Raw genomic sequence first — 18,469 nt, forward strand, 5'->3', positions numbered from 1 at the left:
GCTAAATATTTAATTTGGGTACAGTGTTGCATGCCTAATTGTCATTCAAAAGTGTAACAACGCTAAAAATGAAAAAAATGGCCTGGGCAGGATAGGGGTGAAATTGCTTGGTTTTAAAGTGGTAAAAGAGTCACTTATGAACTATTTTAGGTACCGTAAATTGTTGTATTTTGTTGTAAATTGGTATCTGTTTACTTGATGCAACCCCATGTTTTATGAAAAATTGGGCATTATATTGTCTTTGGATGCACTAAAATTCACGTTATTGTATTTTGCCCTAAAAATATGCATTTGATAAATGGCTGAGCAAATATTTTGTGCACAAAAACAAAATTTCAACAGCCACCGATTTATTTTCTAGGGTCTGTGGTTTTAGAACACATACAAAGTGATTTGTATAAAAAAAAAAAAAAAAATGCAAATTTCAACATGTATTTGAAAATTAAATTAAAATTGCCCCATGGACAAGTGGTTAATGTATACCTGAATATTTGTTTTTGTTTTTAGTTTTAGAAAAGTGAAAAAACATTCCCAAAAACTTTGAGTGTTCACCAGAGAGCTCTACTTATGCACTAATTAAAAAAACAAACAAAAAAAAAAAACCTTAAAACAGGGGTTATAAAGGGAATCCTTTAATCTATCCAAAAATGGGGAAAAAAGTTTTCATTAAATGTAATTTTAACTAAATTTTAGAAAATACTTATCTACAAGTACACAATTTTTTTAAGCACTGGTCAAAATAGAAAAAAAAAATTTAGTTTTTTTTTGGTTATATTACTTTTCTTGTCTAAGGACATATTCCTAAACAAATATTTTGACAAAACAATAGCACAAAGGGGAAACCTTGTTTGTCATTTTTTAAAAAAAACAACATATGCATGACTTTGTTTTCCTAAGTAAAACAAAGTTTTTGCCAAATAAATAGGTCCATAGTAGAAATGTACACATTGCTCTGGTTCATACGGGGGGCGTACAGGGATGAGATGTGACATGGCTAAATGAATCAATGCAAAAACACAAATATAGCACTAGTTTTTAAAGGAACCTTCTTTCTACAGATGAACTGAAAGAATGGATGCTTGGGTAGTACAGTATGTAGTTTGCATTCCATCTAGTGGTTAGTGAAAGCACTGCAGCAAATATTACCAATCAAGCCTCTTCTCAGCACAGTGACAATTTATTTAAAGCCTAACTTCATCTTTACTTTGACACTAAATAGTTCACTTGGGCCAAGCCAGCCCATATAGTATACAGCGCTCTGTCAGCGCTGCCAAAACAAAACCAATTACTAAAATACTGCATGACTTCATAAAATAACTCATGAAGTATTTTAGTAGCGTTTCTTAGTGAATGCCAACAAACGTTTGGAAAAACTGTGTGTGGTATCTTACCACATACTTGTGAATTGTCCCCTATTCCCTTTATTAATAGGTGCACCCACTGTCAGCTAAATAACCTGTATGTAGAATTGGCTAATACAGTACACATTGCTGTGTTCCGTCAGTGGTACGGGGAGTTCCTGTCTGTTGCTGGAACAAAATTGAGACAGGCTGAGGGACGCTCAGGTGTCAGTGGGATCCCTGCTAACAGCTAAATGTAAAAAAAAAAATAATAAAATAATATGGCGGTAATTAAAGATTAAGAATGAAAAAAAAAACAAAAAAAAAAAAAAACGGAGTGGGCTCTCTCCTCCCCAATTCATACCAGGCCCTTCGGATCTATTATGAATTTTGAGGGGAACCCCCATGCCAAAAAAAATATACCCTTATCTGAGTATGCAGCCCGGCAGGTCAGGAAGGGGGATTCCTTTCCTGACCTGCCTCCTGAACCATACGAGGCCATGTGGTTCTACATGGGGGGACCCGGGATGTCATCGGATGATCCTGCCCCCTTGTGACTTAATCGACCCAGCATGCCCTGGATGTCACCGGGTGGCCCTGCCCCTTAATTATTTAAGAACTGTCAAGTGGCGGAGCTGTCAGACAGCAGGAGCCTGTTTTTTTTCCTTTTTTGGTAGGCAGTGGGCATCATGATAAATGATGGATCTACGCCAGAGGACATTTTTGGGGGGTTTTTAATAAAGGACTTGTCAAAAACTGCCTCCTGTGTTATTTTACACTGCATGTACCCCATACTCATTCACATAAAGGGGGGGCCAGGATCTGGGGGCCCCCTTGATAAAGGGGGCTACCAGATTACGATAAGCCCCCCTGCCTGCAGACCCCCATAACCAATAGCCAGGGTTGTGCGAAAGAAGTCTTTGTCTCTATCAACATAGAGTGGTGACTGCCCACTCCTTAACAACCATACCGCATAAACTGGCTGCAAATTAACATTTTGAATATCGCATGAGAGAACTGGAAAAAATGTGTCATGCGATCCAATTATCTCATGCGATATTCTTTAGTGAATTGAGCCCATAGTTCATTATGACCAACTTGGCCCAAAAAACTTTTGAAAGTAAAAATAAACATGGGAATAAGGCTTTAAAGTATAACTAAAAGGTAAACCCCCCTTTTTTTTTTCTTCAAAGGTTTGGACAGAGGAGAGGGATTAGAACACCAGTTTTTATTGCCACCTGTGCACCATTAGGGGATTTACCCTCTCTGTTTATCCTGTTTACCCATGTCATTGAAAGTCAAAGTAAAGAAAACCCCAAATTTCAGGTTGTCCCTAGAAAAGTAACAGAGGGGGAATTTTCCAATGGGAACACTAGTTTTGGTGACCTAGGGGTCCCCAAAGAATTCCCCTAATTTTCAAGGATTTTTCTCTCACTTCCTGTTGTGGCTATAGGACAGGAAGTGAAGTCTAATCTCCCCCATGGGACACAGATGACAAAAAGTAGACAGGGGTTATAACCCTCCCTTACTCTATCCTAAATGAAAAAAAAAAAAAGTTTTTTCTATAGTTCTACTTTAATCAAAATTGAAAAGTATATTTTTAATCTAACAGTCATAAAGGAGAAAAAAAGGAGTGTTCTTTTATTAAGATGAGGTATTTGACAAATATTAACATAAATATTGCTCAATAGGAGAATTACAAACGGATATTCCCACATTTTATATAAAACGGAATATAACCTGTGGCTTCTAACTTACTTTTGGATGACATTTTGCAAACTCAGCATCATTCCCAACTCGCATCTCATTTTCTCTCTGTTGGCACGACATTCTGCTAAGTATCGGAGAGCCTGGAAAAAACAAAAACAAAAAAAAAAAACAAACCTTATACCAAATGCACAGAACATATAGTTTACTTAGCACCACCAGAGCAAATTGACAAAAACATATGCCATATGAAAGGAAGGTTCAAGCACTGTTGGTGCTTATTGTGTAACTAAACCCATGGGGAAAAAAAAATATTATATATATATATATATATATATATATATTTATATTACACACACACCACACTCTCCTCACATTTTTTTAAATATTTTATTATATCTTTTCATGTGACAACACTGAAGAAATGACACTTTGCTACAATGTAAAGTAGTGAGTGTACAGCTTGTATAACAATGTAAATTTGCTGTCCCCTCAAAATAACTCAACACACAGCCATTATTGTTTAAACCACTGGCAACAAAAGCGAGTACACCCCTAAGTGAGTATGTCCAAATTGGGCCCAATTAGCCATTTTCCCTCCCCGGTGTCATGTGACCCATTAGTGTTACAAGGTCTCAGGTGTGAATGGGGAGGTGTGTTAAATTTGGGGTATTGTTCTAAATCTCTCATACTGGTCACTGGAAGTTCAACATGACACCTCATGGCAAAGAACTCTCTGAGGATCTGAAAAAAAAAGAATTGTTGCTCTACATAAAGATGGCCTTTACTATAAGAAGATTGCCAAGACCCTGAAACTGAGCTGCAGCACGGTGGTCAAGACCATACAGCGGTTTAACAGGAAAGGATCCACTCAAAACAGGCCTCACCATGGTCGACCAAAGCAGCTGAGTGCACGTGCTCAGCGTCATATCCAGAGGTTGTCTTTGGGAAATAGACGTATGAGGGCTGCCAGCATTGCTGAAGAGGTTGAAGGGGAGGGGGGGGTCAGCCTCTCAGTGCTCAGACCATACGCCGCACACTACATCAAATTGGTCTGCATGGCTGTCGTCCCAGAAGGAAGCCTCTTCTAAAGATGATGCACAAGAAATTAATATGCAACTAAATGAACAAAAATGTTCCCATCTCAATTACTTTCATCTGTTAAAGTGAGAATAATAAACAACTCAAAATAACAAATAAACATTTCTGACATGTAAAAAAAAAACAAAAAAAAAAAAACAGTGACCAATATAGCCACCCTTCTTTTCAATAACAATCATAAGTCTTCCATTCATGGGGGCAGTTTCTTGATCTGCTGACAATTAACTTTTTGTGCAGCAGCAACCACAGCCTCCCAGACACTGTTCGAGAGGTGTACTGTTTTCCTTCACTGTGAATCTCCTGTTTAGGAAGGGCCCACAAGTTCTCAATAGGGTTTAGCTCAGGTGAGGAAGGGGGCCATGTCATTATTCTTTCATCTTTAAAGGCCTTTACTGGCTAGCCATGCAGTGGAGTACTTCAATGCATGCGATGGAGCATTGTCCAGCTTAAATATCATGGTCTTCTTGAAAGATACAGACTTTTTCCTGTAGCACTGCTTGAAGAAAGGGTCTTTTGAAAACGCAGCAGGTCTGAGAGTTGATTTTGAGTCCATCTTCAACCCAAACAGGTCCAACTACCTTATCTATAATAATACCAGCACCCCAACTCCATCTCGCTGGCATCAGAGTTGAAGTGGAGCTCTGTGCCCGATCCAGCCACAAGCCCTTCCATCTGGTCCATCGAGAGTCACTCATCTCATTGGTCCATAAAACCTTTGCAAAATCTGTCTTCAGATATTTCTTGGCCCAGTCGACGTTTCAATTTATGTGTCTTGTTCAGTGGTAGTCGGGTTTCAGCTTTCCGTACCTTGGCCATGTTTCTGAGCACTGAACACCTTGTACATCTGGGCACTTCAGTGCTGTAATATTCCAGAACTACCAGGAGGATAATGGGTTTCAGGTAGTTTCACATTTGATTCTTCTCATATCTTCGGCAGTTATTTTGCATCTTTTTTTCTCAACACGTTTCTTGCAACCCTGTTGACTATTTGCAACAAAACGTTTGATGGTTCTGTGATCACGCCCCAATATCTTAGTGATTTCAAGAGTGCTGCATCCCTCTGAAATACTTTTTACAATTTTTGACTTTTCAGAGTCAGTTAAATCTCTTTTATTGGCCCATTTTTCCTAAAGAAAAGAAGCTGTCTAATAATTATGCACACTTTGATATAGAGTGTTGATCTCCTTAGGCCACAACCCACCTCATTACACAAATACACATCACCTGATATGCATAAATCCAATAAGCATTCAAGTTTATACAGCTCAGAGTTGGACAATATGCTTAAAAAATCATGATTTGGTTAAAATACTCATTTGCCAAATAATTGTGCACACAGCATATATACAGTCAGGTCCATAAATATTGGGACATCGACACAATTCTAACATTTTTGGCTCTATACACCACCACAATTGATTTTAAATGAAACAAACAAGATGTGCTTTAACTGCAGACTGTCAGCTTTACTTTGAGGGTATTTACATCCAAATCAGGTGAACGGTGTAGGAATTACAACAGTTTGCATATGTGCCTCCCACTTGTTAAGGGACCAAAAGTAATGGGACAATTGGCTTCTCAGCTGTTGCATTGCCAGGTGTGTGTTATTCCCTCATTATCCCAATTATAATGAGCAGATAAAAGGTCCAGAGTTCATTTCAAGTGTGCTATTTGCATTTGGAATCTGTTGCTGTCAACTCTCAAGATGAGATCCAAAGAGCTGTCACTATCAGTGAAGCAAGCCATCATTAGGTTGAAAAAACAAAACAAACCCATCAGAGAGATAGCAAAAACATTAGGTGTGGCCAAAACAACTGTTTGGAGCTCAGCAACACCAAAAGACCCAGAAGACCACGGAAAACAACTGTGGTGGATGACCGAAGAATTCTTTCCCTGGTGAAGAAAACACCCTTCACAACAGTTGGCCAGATCAAGAACACTCTCCAGGAGGTAGGTGTATGTGTGTCAAAGTCAACAATCAAGAGAAGACTTCACCAGAGTGAATACAGAGGGTTCACCACAAGATGTAAACCATTGGTGAGCCTCAAAAACAGGAAGGCCAGATTAGAGTTTGCAAACGACATCTAAAAAAGTCTTCACAGTTCTGGAACAAAATCCTATGGACAGATGAGACCGAGATCAACTTGTACCAGAGTGATGGGAAGAGAAGAGTATGGAGAAGGAAAGGAACTGCTCATGATCCTAAGCATACCACCTCATCAGTGAAGCATGGTGGTGGTAGTGTCATGGCGTGGGCATGTATGGCTGCCAATAGAACTGGTTCTCTTGTATTTATTGATGAGGTGACTGCTGACAAAAGCAGCAGGATGAATTCTGAAGTGTTTGGGGCAATATTATCTGCTCATATTCAGCCAAATGCTTCAGAACTCATTGGACGCCGCTTCACAGTGCAGATGGACAATGACCCAAAGCTTACTGCAAAAGCAACCAAAGAGTTTTTTAAGGGAAAGAAGTGGAATGTTATGCAATGGCCAAGTCAATCACCTGACCTGAATCCGATTGAGCATGCATTTCACTTGCTGAAGACAAAACTGAAGGGAAAATGCCCCAAGAACAAGCAGGAACTGAAGACAGTTGCAGTAGAGGCTTGGCAGAGCATCACCAGGGATGAAACCCAGCATCTGGTGATGCCTATGCATTCCAGACTTCAGGCTGTAATTGACTGCAAAGGATTTGCAACCAAGTATTAAAAAGTGAAAGTTTGATTTAAGATTATTATTCTGTCCCATTACTTTTGGTCCCTTAACAAGTGGGAGGCATATATGCAAACTGTTGTAATTCCTACACCGTTCACCTGATTTGGATGTAAATACCCTCAAATTAAAGCTGACAGTCTGCAGTTAAAGGACATCTTGTTTGTTTCATTTCAAATCCATTGTGGTGGTGTATAGAGCCAAAAATGTTAGAATTGTGTCGATGTCCCAATATTTATGGACCTGTACACCATATTGCCAAAAATATTGGTACGCCTGCCTTTACATGCCCATGAACTTTCATAGCATCCCAGTCTTAGTCCGTAGGGTTCAGTATTAAGTTGGCCCACTCTTTGCAGCTATAACAGCTTCACCTCTTCTGGGAAGGCTGTCCACAAGGTTTAGGAGGGTGTCTATGAGAAGGTTTGACCATTCTTCCAGAAGTGCATTTGTGAGGTCATGCACTGATGTCAGACAAGAAGGCCTGGCTCGCATTCTCCGCTCTAAAGCATTCCAAAGGTGTTCTTTCGGGTTGAAGTCAGTGCTCTGTGCAGGCCAGTCAAGTTCCTCCACCCCAAACTTGCTCATCCATGTCTTTATGGACCTTGCATTGTGAACTGGTGCACAGTCATGTTGGAACAGGAAGGGGCCATCCCCAAAATATTTCCACAAAGTTGGGAGCATGAAATTATCCAAAATGTCTTGGTATGCTGACGCCTTAAGAATTCCCTTCACTGGAACTAAGGGGCCAAACCCAACCCCTGAAAAACAACCCCACACCATAATCCCCCCCACCACCAAACTTTACACTTGGCACAATGCAGTCAGGCAAGTACCGTTCTCCTCGCAACCGCCAAACCCAGACACGTCCATCAGATTGCCAGACAGAGAAGCGTGATTTGTCACTCCAGAGAACATGTCTCCACTGCTCTAGAGTCCAGTGCCGGCATGCTTTGCACCACTACATCTGATGCTTTGCATTGCACTCGGTGATGTAAGGCTTGGATGTAGCTGCTCGGCCATGGAAACCCATTCCATGAAGATCTCTACGCACTGTTGTGCTAATCTGAAAGCCAAACGAAGTTTGGAGGTCTTTAGCTATTGACTCTGCAGACAGTTGGGGACTTCTGCGCACTGTGCGCTTCAGCATGCACTGACCCCGCTTTGTCATTTTACGTGACCTACCACTTTGTGGATGAGTTGCTGTTGTACCCAGTTGCTTCCACTTTGTTATATCACTAACAGTTGACCGTGGAATATTTAAAAGCTAGGAAATTTCCTGCCAAGGAGGTGATTGGAACACATGAATACAATGATTTGGAGGGGTGTCCCAATACTTCTGGCAATGTGTGTGTATTATATCTATATATGTACATGTACACATACATTATTAGTGCACTGGCTCCTTACTTTCACTGCTAGGGCACTTCCTACCCAGGGCACCAGCTATTTACAAATAATACACACTTTTTTTTAATGTTATATCTAAAATTAATACATCTTTTACATATTTTGCAACAGAGAGGTGCACAGTTCCGCAATCTGACTGTTTAACCACTTGCCCTCCAGAGGATTTACCCCCCTTCCTGACCAGGCCATTTTTTGAGATACGGCGCTGCATTACTTTAACAGACAACTGCGAGTTCATGCAACGCCGCACCCAAATGAAATTTATGCCTTTTTTTTCCCCACAAATGGAGCTCTCTTTTGGTGGTATTTGATTGTCTCTGCGGTATTTTTGCGCTATAAACAAAAAAAGACCGATAATTTAGAAAAAAAAACAAAAAACATTTTTTTACTTTTTACCATAAAACATATCTAGTAAAAAAAAATTAAAAATAAAAATTTTCGGCCAAAATGTACTCTGCTACGTCTTTGCTTAAGAAACAAAAAAAATCCCAATACATGTAAATTAATTGGTTTACGTGAAAGTTATGGCATCTACAAATGGCAGTATACATGCCTTGAATGTTTAAAAAATATTTTTTTTATACTATTAATGGCGGCGATCAGTGACTTATAGCGGGACTGCGGCGGGTATTCTGACACTGGGAGTTAACGAACTGCCACTGACATCTCCAGTGACACTAATACAGTGATCAGTGCTAATAAAAAGCACCGACACTGTACTAATGACACTGGGCAGGAAGGGGTTAACATCTGGAGCGATCAAAAGGGTTAACTGTGTGCATTTCAAATTATGTCCGGTTGTCTATGTAAGCATGCTGCTTTGTATTGCTCTGCTATGCTGACAGGGGAGACATCTGTATTGTTTACCTACAGACCTCTCCACTGTCAGTGTTCCTCGGCGATTACCGGAGTGTCAGCAGGAGTGTCAGCAAAAATTATCAGAGATTGCAACTATGATTGTTTGAACGGTGGATAAAGAACCTCAATCAACTTCTAGACAAATTCAAGTTGACCTTCAGGAACAGGTCACAACTGTGTCAGCTAGCACTATACATTGCCATCTGAATGGAAAGGGATGCTATGGTAGGAGACCCAGGAGGACCCCACTGCTGACAGAAACAAACATAAAAAAGCCAGATTGGAGTTTGCCAAAACTTACCCGAGAAAGCCAAAATCCTTTGGGGAGAATGTGTTGTCGACAGACAAAACAAAATTACAGCTTTCTGGCAAAGCCCATCATTCTACTGTTTTCAGAAAAATAAATGAGGCCTTTAAAAGAGAAGAATACAGTCCCTACAACCAAACATGGTGGAGGTTCACTGATGTTTTGGGGTTGCTTTGCTGCTTCAGGCACTGGATGCCTTGATCGTGTGCATGGCATTATGAAATCTGAAGACTACCAAAGAATTCCAGGGTGCAATGTAGGGCCCAGTGTCAGAAAGTTGGGTCTCTGTCAGAGGTCATGAGTCTTACAGCAGGACAATGACCCAAAGCACACGTGAAAAAGCACCCAGAAATGGTTTCAGGAAAAGCGCTGGAGAGTACTGAACTGGCCAGCAAAGAGTCCAGATCTCAATCCCATAGAGCACCTATAGAGAGATCTCAAAACAGTAGTTGGGAAAAGGAATCCTTCCAATCAGAGACCTGGAGCAGTTGACAAAAAAAGATTGGTCACAAATTCCACTCGAGAGGTGTAAGACACTCATTGATGGTTACAGGAAGCAACTGATTTCAGCTATTGTTTCCAAGGGATGTGCTACCAAATATTAAATTGAGGGTACAAATAATTTTGTCCATTCCATTTTTGGAGTTGTGTGGAATGTGTCAGATTTGGCTTTTTGTTTCTCCACTTTTTTGTGTCATATCAAAGTAAAAGAAATAAACATGAGAACGCCTAAACATTTGTAACTGCAACAATTTTCTGGAAAAAGTGGTGACAGAAATGCAGGAGTGCCAATATTTTGGCCATGACTGTAAAGTCTCATGTTGTTTACTACATGTGCCTGCAATGCTAGAGTGAGATAATTTCACGATGCCCATGCATTAGTGCTAGAATGAACCTCTATGAAATTCATTCATTCAACAGAATAAACGATATTTGCTACCCCACAGGGTGTGGACAAACTTGCACCTTCAGTCACACAATGAGGATCTAATAAAAGTATTCCATGCACTCCCTGTCACCTTTATAGCATTTTTTTTTTATATTATAAAATTTTCTGCCCTATTTTTTCCAACTCTATTGGAACACAATATTTGAGCATATTAAATAATTAAAAGGATTAGCTTTACAGTTGGACCCCTGGATAAATTTTGTTCCATCACTTGGACAGCACCATTGATTACTATAAAAAAAAACAAAAAAAAAAAAAAAAACCACAAAACTAACTTAAATTGGTGGTTAAAAAAACCCTAACCCTAAATTCTGAAGTAAATCAATACAGCATGATGGAAGACCTCACTCACAGTAAGAGGAATGCATGTTTGGCAGGTCTGTTGGCCTATAAAAATATACAGATTCTAACCTAATGAAACCTAACCCTTAATAGTAGAATACCATCATTAGCATCCAGGAAGATCTTGATCGTATCTTAAACCAGGTAGTTCAGGTTCATGGACAACAGTCTGTGGAGGATTTCCAATGACAGCGGAGATGGGTAACGTAAAGACCTGGCTTACCCAAACCTCATCTGCTTTGGACAATGAGAGGGTTATTACCTTTTTGGTTGGCAAGTTCTGATTAGATTGTAAAAAAGTTGAAACCTCTGTCAGGATATCATTTTCCCATTTCTAAATTTGGGAGGTCTCTTCACTTCTTGCATGGGACAAGAAGTGAGGGGAAATCTTCCCAAAAGCAACACACATAGCAATACAAACAAGGCAAATGTTCTACCGTTCTTCCCATTCCCTAAATAGAAAAAAACACAAAATACATTTTGGCTGAACTTGAGCTGTCACCTTTTGTCACCCCACCACATAACATTTACTGTGGTGGGGCAGCACAGGCAGGCTGAGTCACATACAGTGCCTTGAAAAAGTATTCATACCCCTTAAAATGTTCCACATTTTGTCATGTTACAACCAAAAACGTAAATTTATTTTATTGGGATTTTATGTGATAGACCAACAAAGTGGCACATAATTGTGAAGTGGAAGGAAAACAATAAATGGTTTTCACATTTTTTTTACAAATAAATATCTGAAAAGTGTGGCATGCATTTGTATTCAACCCCCTTTACTCTGATATCCCTAACTAAAATCTAGTGGAACCAATTACCTTCAGAAGTCACCTAGTAAATATAAGTCCAACTGTGTGTAATTTAATCTCAGTATAAATACAGTTGTTCTGTGAAGCCCTCAGAGGTTTGTTAGAGAACATTAGTGAACAAACAGCATCATAAAGGCCAAGGAACACACCAGACAGGTCAGGGATAAAATTGTGGAAAAGTTTAAAGGAGGGTTAGGTTATAAAAAAATATCCCAAACTATGAACATCTCACAGAGCACTGTTCAATCCCTCATCCGAAAATGGAAAGAGTATGGCACAACTGCAAACTTACCAAGGCATGGCCGTCCACCTAAACTGATAGGCTGGGTAAGGAGATCATTAATCAGAGAAGCAGCCAAGAGGCCCATGGTAACTATGGAGCAGCTGCAGAGATCCACAGATCAGGTGGGGGAATCTGTCCACAGGACAATTACTAGTTGTCCACTCCACAAATCTGGACTTTATGGAAGAGTGGCAAGAAGAAAGACATTGTTGAAAGAAAGCCATAAGAACAACCGTTTGCAGTTTGAGAGAAGCCACGTGGGGGACACAGCAAACATGTGAAAAGATGGTGCTCCGGGCAAATGAGACCAAAATTGAACTTTTTAGCCTAAAAACAAAATGCTATGTGTGGCGGAAAGCTACCACTGCACATTACCCTGAACACACCATCACCACTGTGAAACATGGTGGTGGCAGCATCATGTTGTAGGGATGCTTTTCTTCAGCAGGGACAGGGAAGCTGGTCAAAGTTGATGGGAAGATGGATGGAGCCAAATACAGGGTAATCTTAGAAGAAAACCTGAGAGTCTGCAAAATACTTATTTCACCTTCCAGCAGGACAATGACCCTAAACATACAGCTATAAAGGAATGGTTTATATCAAAGCATATTCATGTGTTAGAATGGCCCAGTCAACACCCAGACCTAAATCCAATCGAGAATCTGTGACAAGACTTGAAAAGTGCTGTTCACAGACGCTCTCCATCCAATCTGACAGAGCTTGAGCTATTTTGCAAAGAAAAATGGGCAAACATTTCACTCTCTGGATGTGCAAAGCTGGTAGAGACATCCCCAAAAAGACTTGCAGCTGTAAATGCAGCAAAAGGTGGCTCTACAAAGTATTGACTCCGGGGGGCTGAATACAAATGCACGCCACACTTTTCACAGATTTGTAAAAAAATTTGAAAACCATTTATCATTTTCCTTTCACTTCACAATTATGTGCCACTTTGTGTTGGTCTATCACATAAAATCCCAATAAAATAAATTTAAGTTTTTGGTCGTAACAAGATAAAATGTGGAAAACTTTAAAGGGGCATGAATACTTTTTCAAGGCACTATAAATATACACGCGACTGGTTTCTTCTGGGTCTGTGGGCGCACACATGTGCACGAAACCTGCGGATTGGCTTTGTCCAATCACAGCACACAGTTCTGTGTTGACAAACAGAAGAGCGATCTTTCGGTTTCTTCTCCCTGAAAAGCATACAAATAACCCCTTGATTGTCCCTAGATGTTAATTCCTTTCCATCCGGTGTCATTAGTACAGTGACAGTGAACAGTATTAGCACTGATCACTGTATTAGTGTCACTACTGATGTCAGTGTCAGCTATATGTCCAATATTTATTATTCGCTCCCCAAAATAAAGCAGACCAACAGCTTAAACAAAATTATGCTTAGAATGTGGGAAACTGGATATGGCAAAGGCATCTACCTCTACCATGAGAGTCAACAGTTGCCCTACAGAAGTAGTAATATAGGAAAGTGGATACCACAGCTGAAAGGACAGCCTATTGCTGGTTAGAAATTAATATGAAAAATATATTAATTCAATATTCTGATTCTATTTAATTGGAGATAAACTTTGCAGAAATGTCATCAAAAGGAAATGAATTCTATAAATGCACTTACCAAAAGAGCAGAGTAAACCACTTGAGGATTGGGATGGTCAAGGAATAAGATGAGGCCTGGGAGACATCCTTGATCCTGTACGATGGGTCGGCGGTTTAAAGGATCTGAAGCTAAGTCCCGCAGCTGATTAACAACTGCCAGTGCATCCGGCTCTCCGCTCATTGTTCACGAGAGTTTCTTTTATGCCATACGCTAAAGAATAGCTAAGGTTGGAACAAAGTTCACAATTAGGTTTTCTTCACTTATGCTAAAAACAAACACGATGCACAGTTAAAAACAAATAGTCTAGATGTATATCCAAAATATAAATATATTTTAAACACAACTAGCATAAGTACAAGAATAATAAAAAATAACACAAATTCTGTAATCCCCTGCACTGCAATACTCAGAGAAAAAGAATCAACAGTCATAGCCAATCAGGGCTCTATTAGTTTGCTGACAGCCAAAAACTGCGAGCATGTTTACACAACAGGGAGTACAGAGATGCCACCACCAGTGTGCTGCTGCTCCTTCAATATCCAATTTCAGGATATTGTACTGTGGGGGAGAGCTCAGATTGACAATACATATACAACAAAAGGTGCTTTTCTATTGTATCTTTTCTTGGGCTATTGTTAGCTTGTTTTTTGGTTGGAGTTCCGTTTTAGGTTGTTTGCCTTAAGGTCTCCATTACAGCCTATGTCCCTGTTTCCTGTTACTTGAAACAGTTCATTTGCCCAAATGAACCATTTCCCTTACTAAGTGATGCAGCTGCTGTGTGCATGTATATCATCATCATGTAGTATGCAGCACTGTGTTCTGGGAGACTTCCTGTCTGCTACTGGAACTAAATCAAGTTGGGCAAAGTGCTTCTCAGCAATTCAGAGCCTTGTATTTTTACCAATGAATACAAAGCTTCCTTTGACTGGCCAAGGTGGAGAGGTAGGTAAACGACATCACAATCTCCACCTCAACCAATCAGAGGAAGCCTTGTATTTGCTTATTAAAAACCAAACACGACACTGCATGCATCTGATGCTACATACACTATGGTACAGATACAAAAAAAACAAACAAAAAAAAAACCAACCGGAAGTTACTGACGCTGCCAGAACAGAGAGCTGCATACTGTATGTTTCAGTGCTCACAGCAGCCACATCACTCAATTGGCCCAAAGTAGAGTGACAGAAATCCTGTACTTAGGCTTTCAGAAATTCCATTGATTGGCCCCCTTTCCCAAAGAGTAATACTATGAAGCCCTTGGGACTAGATTGTGACTAGAGGTTTCCACTGAGCATTGTTTTAGGCCTGTTCCACATGGGCTTCAGCCTGTATAAGAGCAGTCTGAACAGCAAGCTTTTACAAAGCAATGGCAGAGCTTTCAGCAAGGTTTGTTGAAACTTTTAAAAGTACCATTCAGCTCCAGTTTGTAAATGTTGAACACAGATCCTAATTGGAGTGTGGATTGCTACTTCAGGAAAGCTGCTAGCAGGCTTCAGTATTCTTTCAACAAGCTTCAAGAAGTGCTGAAGCCCGCTAGCAGGTTGTTTAAAGTGGAGATCCAGCTATTTTTGTGCTTTTTAAAAGTCAGCAGCTACAAAAACTGTTCAATAAACACACACTTACCTGTCCCAGGGTCCAGCGATGTGCTCACCTTCGCCTTCCTTTCTCTTCTTCTTTTCTCCACAGCGCAGGCATTTCAATTGTAGGCACCGGGCTGTGACAGCTTGCGGCTTCACAGCCTGGTGCCCACTGTGCAAGCATGAGCCACACTGCACCTCCTCATTGGTCCGGCAGTTTTCTGGGACCTGTGAAGTATCCCAGGAGACTGCGGGAGGAAGAAGGGGGCTCAACTTCTGGCTTACTTCACCGCGGCAAACTGAGGTGGGAGCGGTAACCTGTCAAAACCAGGTACCTGCTCCTCCCCAAAAGGTGCCAAATATGGCAGTGGAGGGGGGGGGGGGGAATAGGAGGAAAACAAGTGGAGCTTCCACTTTGGGGTGGAACTCCGCTTTAAAGTGGCAATCAGCAATCCCATTAGGATCTGTGCTGAGCATTTATAAACTTGAGTTGAATGGTACTGCAAATGCTTTGTGAATGCTTGCTTTTCACACAGATCGTACACAAGCTGAAGCTCATGTGAAACTGTTCTCATATCCCACCAACAATGCATGCTTTGAAGGTAATTTTTTAAGTGTGCAGCTACCTGTGAAACAACCCTCTAACTGCTAGTACAACTTGAAAATGCTGCCATACAGGACCACTGTACAGTTCAGTCATGAAATGATACTAAACCGTACAGATCTTGGTTCTGCACCAAGGATACTATTTGTATGGGATTTCTCCAGTGCCATAGTTTCCCCTCACAATCCAAAATTTCAGAGTTGCTCAACTAGCTTACATCCAAAGCTGGCCAGCACCATTTCCACAGGAGGTAACTGCTAGGGCCCCTTAGCTTCCTATACAATACAGAAGAACTACCAGTTCTTTTCAGTCACAAAGCTCTATTATGTAGTACTCAAATGCCTGATATAATAAGCTTAGTGCTAACAAAAGCCATAACACATGCTCCCTAATCTTGCTAGGCATGCTTCTTTTTCACTTATTCGACATACATTTGCAAAAAATATCATGCTACTCAGAGCTCCTGACAATCAGCTGTTTTATAGCGCACCTGTAGTGCACCAAGTGTTACTGAACCCACAACAGTACAATCAGTCTGTATATGCAGTAAATCATGCTGGTTATACTCACTGTGGAACCTAAGGGGTTATTCCTCCACATAGCGTAAAAAGGCTGTTTGATCCCGTCTTCTCTGATCCTCCCCTTCTTCTAATGTCCCCAATCCATCTGCTGACAGTACAGAGCTCTAGGAGTCACTCTGCACATGCTTAGTTTAGTTTATGGCTAGAGGGCTTTTTGTTTCTTTGGGAGGGTGAATGTGATCAGCCAATCAGCACTGTCCAGACAGAGGGTCAGAGGTTATACAGCCTCATAGGACAGTCAGAAGAAAATGAAACTCTTCCTACAAGCTTTAACCAGTGCTCAGCTGGACATTGATAGAAGTCACAAAATTGCTAAATACTGCTGATGAGAAAGGTACTTAGTTTATATTTACTAAAATAATTGCATTTCCATGTTCTGTGTGCATGCATGGGGATGCATGGAACACCTTTAAAGTGTTACTAAACCCAGGATCCTGCATTCACTATATCAGGTCTTCCACAGTATACAGAACATGGAAATGCAATTATTTCAGTATATAAAAACTTCTAAATACCTTTTCTCATCATCAGTATATAGCAATCTTGTGACTTCTATCAGTGTCTGGCCAAGCACTGATTAAAGCTCGCAGGAGGAGTTTTCATTCTTCCCTGATTGTCTTATGAGGTCGCATGATCCCTGACCCTTTGTCCAGACAGCGCTGATTTGCCCTGTGCTGATCACATGCATCCTCTCAAAAGAAAAAACCTCTCTAGCAAAACACGTCAAACTGAGCATGTGCACAGTGCCTCCTAGGACTATGTACTATCAGCAGGTGGATTAGGGACTGTGGAAGAAGGGGAGGTCCAGAGAAGACAGGATCAAACAGCCTTTTTACACAATGTGGAGGATTAACCTCTTAGGTTCTACAGTGAGCATAACAAGCATGATTTATGGCATAGACAGACTGTTAAGGTTTAGAAACACATTAAGTATTTTGTAATGTACTGTATGGTCACTGCTCAGGAAAATGTCCAGTGATCTAGAAGTTGTACACAGTTCATCCACATTCATCGTGTCTTCACATGTCTGCTGCACAGCAATCAGATTAAACTTGATGGATGATTTGCTCCATTCACTCTAACAGCTTGGCTCCGAGCTCTGTAGACCACATAGTACTAACAGTTAATTACAGTTAATAAAGCTGTTTACAGCAGGATAGTCAGTAAATCAGTAGCCAATCAGAGAGAACTTTAAAACTTTGCATTATTATTACAATATGTTCATTATTTTTCCTACAAAGTAGATAAACTTCAAACCCAAGCAATATTCAATATACTAAATTATACTTCCTTTTGAAAGCAACATTACCCAAAAGCGATCACACATAAACAGTAATACATATATGGCACAACATTGACTTTATTATCCATGAAAACTTTTAAAGTGGTATTAAATCCAAAACGAAAAATGTTATATATTGCAGCGTGCTAATCATTAGATGTGGTGACGGCATCAGTTTTCTTTTCTTCCCTTTTTTCCCCCACTCTGCTTTCACCTAGTGATCTGGCCAGTTACACACCTCCTGTATTAGTGAGACACAACGCTACATGATTGAGCACAGGAGGCACAGCAGACAGCAGCATTATCAGCCTGGGGTGGGAAGTAGAGAGCAGTGTTAAATGTATTAGCAGGTTTAGATACACACTAGATACACTAACACATTTAAGCCAAACTCCAGCTCACACTTTATAATCTGTTACAGCAGGTTTTTTTCCTTTTGGGATAAAGGTTTTACATGAATAAATAAAAGCTGATCAATGTAACCACCTCTGCCAGTGTTAAGTGGTTTGTCGCATCCAAGTAAACTGATACATTCTACTGGAGAACTTGAACTTGTGAAAAACAACAGACTTGCTGGCTTGATCACCAGATGAAAATAGAAGAGTGAAAGCCTAAAGAAGGAAACCAATGCAGCCATTACATTGAATAATTGGTAAACTGCAATATAATAAATGTTTGCTTTTGGGTTTAATGCTGCTTTAATACATATACACTAGATTGCCAAAAGTATTGGTCGGCCTGCTTTTCAACGCACATGATCTTTAATGGCATCCCAGTCTTAGTCCATAGGGTTCAATATTGAGTTGGCTCACCCTTTGCAGCTATAACAGCTTCAACTCTTCTGGGAAGGCTGTCTACAAGGTTTAGAAGGGTGTCTATGGGAATGTTTGACCATTCTTCCAGAAGCACATTTGTGAGGTCAGGCACTGATGTAGGATGAGAAGGCCTGGCTCACAGTCTCCGCTCTAATTCATCCCAAAGGTG

At 40.4% G+C, this 18,469-nt stretch overlaps 1 protein-coding gene across 3 annotated transcripts in view; it reads right to left on the minus strand.

The window, feature by feature from the left end:
* ARMC1 (armadillo repeat containing 1) overlaps positions 1 to 18,469 on the minus strand; it is a 54,800-nt gene that overhangs the window by 25,905 nt on the left and 10,426 nt on the right. For 2 of the 3 annotated variants that reach the window (XM_089685330.1, XM_089685331.1), the window contains exons 2-3: positions 13,457 to 13,659; positions 3,099 to 3,190 (exon numbers count right to left, since the gene is read on the minus strand). In XM_089685330.1, the coding sequence (XP_089541456.1) occupies positions 3,099 to 3,190; positions 13,457 to 13,618 (254 nt within the window). In that variant the 5' untranslated portion in view covers positions 13,619 to 13,659. Of the gene's footprint in view, positions 1 to 3,098; positions 3,191 to 13,456; positions 13,660 to 17,971; positions 17,995 to 18,469 lie in introns of those variants that run through there. The other variant, XM_089685332.1, reaches the window with a different exon arrangement.

Source organism: Staurois parvus, unplaced genomic scaffold (assembly GCF_062004578.1).
Source record: "Staurois parvus isolate SC_StPar_1 unplaced genomic scaffold, SC_StPar_1.0 ptg000371l, whole genome shotgun sequence".
Lineage (NCBI taxonomy): Eukaryota > Metazoa > Chordata > Amphibia > Anura > Ranidae > Staurois > Staurois parvus.